The following is a 6,589-nucleotide window of genomic DNA, read 5'->3' as shown; positions in this document are numbered from 1 at the left end:
ACAATTTGTTTTCCCCGTTATGTGGGCTAGACATTGATTATAAGTTCGTAAGTACTGGGACCAGTAGATTCACAATCCTAAACATGCAATGTCTGGAGATTTTGATAACTGACGCTAAGCTAAGTCAGTGAATGTGTTTTCTGTCATTCTCATCGCAGGAGCTTCTGGTGGTCCATTTAGTTCATTTAGTAGCATCCTAATATCTTACCCCTTCTGTTCAGTTGAGTTCTCGAATTTTTGTCATCGCATTATTTGGAGTTGATCATTCATGTTTATCTTCGTTTCATCAGTTAATGGCTCAACTAGCAATCGACGCAATAACAATAACAATAAATATAATAAGCAAATCTTACAAAAAATTATCAAAGAAAGAAAGCACATTAGTTCCTGTTCAAATATAAAAATATAATTAAAGAAGTATCTAATTGTTCTCTTCCGCAGATTTGAATCAGCTTCTTGTTAATTTTTACAATTGCTTTCTTTTCTGTGAGTATTAATTTTACCAACTATATCACGAGCAACTTATGCTAGTAGAATTGAGATGTGTTGATGGATTTACTTGAGGGCATATAGTAGAATATCCCTTTGGTGTGACCAAGAATCAAGGGATTTGGAATGTTAATGGATGATATTCACCGCGATATAACATGACTTTTCATTTCTTTCTCGTGTATTCTGCTATAGCTTAATATGTTATGCTAATACATTTAAAAGATAGTTGATCGAAGTACCTCTTTTGTACGTTGGATATGCTTTCACTTATTGATTTCAGTGTTTTTGTGTCTGGGGCTTTCTAGGTCATGACATAGTAGCCAGTTTCATGCTCGAGAAGCCAGTTGCTTTGGTGGAGGATTATATCGTGCAGCTCGAGGATGATATTTTTGATGAAATAAGTGTTTCCAACACCAAAGTATGTCAAATATATTTTTTCTTCGTTTTCCTTTCCTCGCTTAGATTAACTGCTTTTTGCTATTTGTTCCTTTTCTTACAGATTTATGCTTACTACAGGTGGAAATAATATCATTAGAAAATATAACTGGATCAAACATAACAAGGGTTGTCTTTGCGGTTGATTCTGATATGAAAAATATGAGGATCTCTCCAACTGCTCTAAGTTTAGTCAGATCCGATTTTGAATCTGTAATTACTCGCCTGTCATTTCTGCGCCTGGCGCCATCTTTGTTTGGGGATCCTTTTTCTTTCGAAGTGCTAAAACTCAGAGGAGGGATTACAGTGATCCCTAAACAAAGTGGATTCGTTATGCAAAATGTGCAGATCCAATTCAACTTCACATTGAACTTCTCTATTGATGAAATTCAAGATAAGTTTGATGAATTAACAAGCCAGCTAAAATCAGGAGTACATCTTGAATCATACGAGGTACGTCAATATGATTGCTGTTAAGTGCATTGACTTGTATATCCTTTTCTTTCCTCTGATGTTGGTCGTTAATACAATTCATGATGGATGTAATTAAGCAAGTCTTTATGATCCCTTTTTAATTTCCAAACGTCTTTACTCATGCTCGCTGGATTCTTTTTCTCGCTACATGACTCCTACAGCTCTTCTTTTTTGTTTACTTGTACAGTTGATTGTTGACTAAGTGTAGTAATAGCTTTGTGTCATTAAATAAATGGAAAATGATGGATAGTCTCTTCAGCTACCCATAGTTCTTTGTATATATATATATATAGCCTCAAGTTGAATATTTCTATTTGCATGTATAGTCATGACTGTTGAGAAGGTGATAACAAGGAGCTGTCTTTTTCTTGTATTCAAGGCAATTAAATAAATGGAAAATGATAGATAGTAGTTTCATCTACCCGAGTTCTTTATATATATATTTCTATTTGCATGTATAGTCATGACCGTTAAGAAGGTGATAACAGGAGCTGTCGTTCTTGTATTCAAGGCAATTAAATAAACGGAAAATGATAAATAGTAGCTCCAACTACCTGTGGTTCTTTTTTATATTTATAGCCTCAAGTTGTATTTTTCTCTTTTTATGTACAGTCCATGACTATTAAGAAGGTGATAATAGGAGGTGTCAACTACCAAAGATAATGGTCTCCTAATTTGACGGCATTTACAGATACAATAACTATTTAGAAAAATTTGAAACTTGAACGTCACTTGTAAAATGAATATCACTATGTCTACTTCCTAAATGTCTGTGACAGACAGCTCCAGGGCATTGAAAATGATTTGGAGTTGAAGTTCTAGGATTTGAACCGCGTCTGCAAATTATGATTTTGTAACAAGATTGTAGTAATAAGAACGGTTTGGGTAGTGATAAGCATTATTATGGTTCAATAATTCAACAGAAATGCAGAAGATTTGCGGTATTTGCACCTTCAAGCTGCTGCTTTGCAGAAAGTCCTTATTTAGCACACAAACACTTGTGCACTCACATGTTGCACATACGTATAGATATATTTATTTTCGTATGTACATGTCATATTATTGACAATACTTGTGAAAGCATTGGTCTCTTGGTCACGGTAGAGGATTTCATGATTGTTTCTGTTTTTTTCACTGAGAAGCATTCTTGTTCATTGTTTGCTTGTCGACTGATATTTCTCACTTCTCTTTCGGATGCAGAACTTATATATCAAGTTGACTAATACAAGAGGTTCGACGGTGGATCCTCCCACTATTATTCAGTGTCAAGTTTTTTTAGCAGTTGGGATTCCTTCCAATTCTAGGTTGAAGCAGTTGGCTCAGACCATTGGTTCTAATTCTAAAAACCTTGGCCTGAATAATACCGTATTTGGGAGGGTTAAACAAGTCAGCCTTTCTTCCATTTTACAACATTCTCTTGGTGGTAATGGCGGTAGTCCTTCACCTTCTCCAGCCCCTCAACCTTATCGCCACCAACATCACCATCACCACCATAGCCACCACCATCACCGAGGTTCAAGTGTTGCTCCTGCAATTTCACCTGCTCCGAGGGCTGAGAAAGGTGGATCAGGTGGCCAGAAAGTTTCACCAGTATCTGCACCAGTGCTTGTACCTGCTCCTGTACCTCCGATTCACAAACGTCATATTGCCCAACCTCCGTGTCATTTCGGGAGATACCCAAGGAAGGCAAAGAGTCATCCTCCTGCCCGACCTCCTGTTCGAGTACCAGTCCCTGCACCTCACGTTGCTCCCTCACCACAACAACAAACACATGCTCCAACTCCTATCCTGCATAAAATCCCTGTATCAAGCCCATTGCCCTCTGTTGTGTATGCTCATGCTCAGCCTCCTCCAAGGACACCTTCAGTTGCAGAGCCTCCGCACAGAACACCTTCATTTTTAAACGATATATCTTCATGTAAGTAGTTCGTGAATCAATATGGAATGTCACAACTGGAACTTGTTTTCCCTACTTCCATTACAGAAGTCATTTTCCTCATTTTTAATGAGCATGTTTTCCTAGAGCGCATATTTTCCAAAATCTTTGACTAACCGAACATGAGAAAATTGAAAAACATTTGCACACGGAAAACACCCTTTGTGTTAGACAGAAGAGCTAATGAGCTGTTGAGGCATGTTAAGCAATCATTCATCAGTCTTCAATGTTCTCTACTTCTCTTTCAGACTCTTCAAGAATGCCGATGTGTGTGTGTCGGATCCTTCAAAAGTAGCGCAAACTTTGGAGGAACTGACACTGCATCGCAACATTTTTGGAGAATCCGAGCAACATCTGTCTACCCTTGTCCAAGTGTGTTTCTAGCTGCCAGAAACACACTTGGACACTCAGTTGTTTTGTGTTTTTACGCTTCATACTAAATAACATCTGATGTTCTCCATGTGCAGCTTCAGCAGGGATCATTCCTTCAAACTTCTGGGTGCTCCCGCTGTTTCTACTTCTTGTACCACGTATATAGTAGCCGAATGAAAGGATTTTCCCCCCTCCAGTCGCTGAAATCTGCCTCCCACGTATCATTTCCTTCAGGCCTCGAGGGAAAACTAAATTTGAAGAGCTTTGCAAAGAGGGAACAACGCCAAAAGGGCATCTCTCGCGCTCAAATGAATATATGTGGTTGTTTGTGCTTGTAAATACTGTATCGAAGGTTAAGTACCGCGATGCATTTTCAGGTTTAAGTCACAGAGGTGACAGGCCTGTAATGACATGCATTACCACTGTTATGTATGATGATACCTCTTGCATAAGTTGTAAAGAGGTGAAGAAAAAAGAAAAGCAACCAACAAATGTATAACAATGCCTTTTTGTTTCTAATATCTTCTGAGTTCGTCATAACTCCAAAGTTAAGCGTGTTTAGGGGAGAGCAGTACTACGATGGAGGCCGGGTGACCTCCTGGGAAATCCTCGTGTTGCATCCCTCTTCATTGGAAATAAGAAACTTCCAAGTCCCATCGACTACGTTCCCTAACGATGAACAAAACTTGATTTTGTTGTCATTTACTTGCTTTATATTTGCATTTTTTACCTGTTCTTGCAACAAAAATTAAATATGGTTCATGAATCATCTTGTGTTAAAGTTTCATAGCTTTAACAGAAGTTGTCTAACATGTCCAATGTGGTTTCACAAGTTGGGTTTGGAAAGGATAAAATGGTTATACAATGGGTCCGTATGAACTAATTCTTTTACACTTCTTACTTCGCGTAGAGCTACACATGGGTCGTGAGTCGGAGCTTAGTATCCATTTGGGTATGCGACCTTGGATTGCTGTTGCATATTCAGCTCTTGTTGCAGCTGCTACCTCAGTTTTCTTGATCTACCCAATCGGTCAAGGAAGTTTTTCTAATGGTATGCCTCTAGGAATCTCTGGTACATGATTGTATTTCAGGCTGTGCACAACATCCTTATGCACCCAATCAAAAGGGCGTTTTATTCAAAATCTCAATTGTGACATTCCTTCCCTCCCAATTCATACCTCAGAATGCACCCTTTTGTTAGAGATAAACGTGCTTTCACATCTTAATCTGAGAGATTGTTTTCGATAAATCCCCAGCTCAGAGGAGAAGTTTGAAGGAAGAAGTCATGGCTTTTTATATATCTACAACATTGACTAATGGAATAAATAATGGACATATTGGTAGGTTTCAAATTGGTGAAAGTGTCACTCAATTAAATTTAAGAACTTTGGCCCCTTTTTTTTTAATATCAAGATTTGGTGTATCGACAATTTTGGCTTTCTAGGGGACAAACTTTGTCTAGGATCATGATAATTCATGTGGCTACTCTGTGATTTACATATATAATAATATAACATATATCCACAATTTTGAATAATAAAAGAAAAGGCACAAACACATAAACATATTTTTTAATTTGGACTCAAATCACATTTATGATCTTCAACTTTGGGTGTGCACATGTAGAAACTTAAACTTATATTAAATTAAATAAGTAGACACGTCTGCCTATGTGATATCCTACATGGCTAATTTTTTATCCTGCATAGCGTCTTACATGTATTATGCCACATAGGATGCATGTATCTACTTGTTCAACTCTTTACAAGTTTAAGTGTCTACTTATACAGACCCAAAGTTAAAGGTCATAAATGTGATTTATGGTCAAGTTAAAAGGGTTCGTTTTACCTATTATGCCAAAAGAAAATCTTCCCTCCATCTTTAATTAACATTCTATAGAATGACATGTAAACATGTGATGTGACAAATTCTATTTTTGTCAAGTGAAATCATGAAAGTGAGTCCAAAATAAGTTTGTCCCCTTTACAAATTGAAAGACTTTACTCCCTCCATTTAATATTACTTGATCGGAAGGTCGAGAGCTAACTATCAAAATTTTGGACTATCTGAATACATACTTCATGGCTTCTTATGAGACACATCTCTTAGAAAATTTTTAATTATTGGTATATTTTACATAAAAGTGTAATTCGTTGCACTAAAACTTTCGCTACGCATGAAGTTCGGAGAAGGGTCAGATGGCAAAGATCTATTATACACGGCCTTATCTTGCATTTCTATTGAGACTCTTTCCTCAGCTTGACCCATGACCTTCTGATCACATGACAACTACTTTACCAGTTACTCCAAAGCTATCCTTCCAGGGGTGTATTTTACTAAATTCACCATCACCAACAACATGCTCAGTGTATTCCCACAAAGTGAGGTTTGAAGAAGGTAACGTGTATGCAGTCAAATATCATTATCTCATATGAAGTAGAGAGGTTATTTCCGATAGACGCTGTATTTTACTAAATTAATTTTATTAATGATGTTTTATAATTTCAAATTTGATTACTATCACTTTAAATAGTTATTTAATATTAAGTATAATATGAATAAGAAAAGTATATAACTCTCTTAATTTGTAATTAAAAAGGAAAATTAAAATATTTATTTGAGTTTCTTTGTTGAGGTAGTCAACTGGAGGTTGAAATATGACAGAGATGTTAACCAAGCTTGATTGGCCTAGTGGTTAGCTCACTAGGTCGTTTAAGCAAGTGTCGGGGGTTCGATTCTCGTCTTGTGCATGCAGCAACCAATTGGCCAGCGGCAAACCCTTAAATAGAGCTCAGATCCGTGGAGGATTAGTCCTTGGCCTATCGAGCCGGGGATACCACGAGAAACAAAAAAAAAAAAAAAAAAGAAATATGACAGATA

General features: G+C 37.1%; 1 protein-coding gene across 1 annotated transcript; it reads left to right on the top strand.

Moving 5' to 3' along the window:
• Positions 1 to 797: 797 nt before the first annotated feature.
• LOC107843757 lies at positions 798 to 4,249 on the top strand (the record flags this gene model as incomplete). Its single annotated transcript, XM_047397383.1, is given in 4 exon segments — positions 798 to 910; positions 1,009 to 1,380; positions 2,602 to 3,319; positions 3,805 to 4,249. Coding segments are annotated over 4 exon segments (1,274 nt in total), but the record flags the coding sequence as incomplete, so codon positions are not given.
• Between the last annotated feature and the right edge of the window lie 2,340 nt (positions 4,250 to 6,589).

This window comes from Capsicum annuum, chromosome 10 (assembly GCF_002878395.1).
Source record: "Capsicum annuum cultivar UCD-10X-F1 chromosome 10, UCD10Xv1.1, whole genome shotgun sequence".
Taxonomy (NCBI): domain Eukaryota; kingdom Viridiplantae; phylum Streptophyta; class Magnoliopsida; order Solanales; family Solanaceae; genus Capsicum; species Capsicum annuum.
The sequence above is the reverse complement of the archived record's forward strand: the minus strand, read 5'-3'. Positions and strand labels throughout refer to the sequence as shown.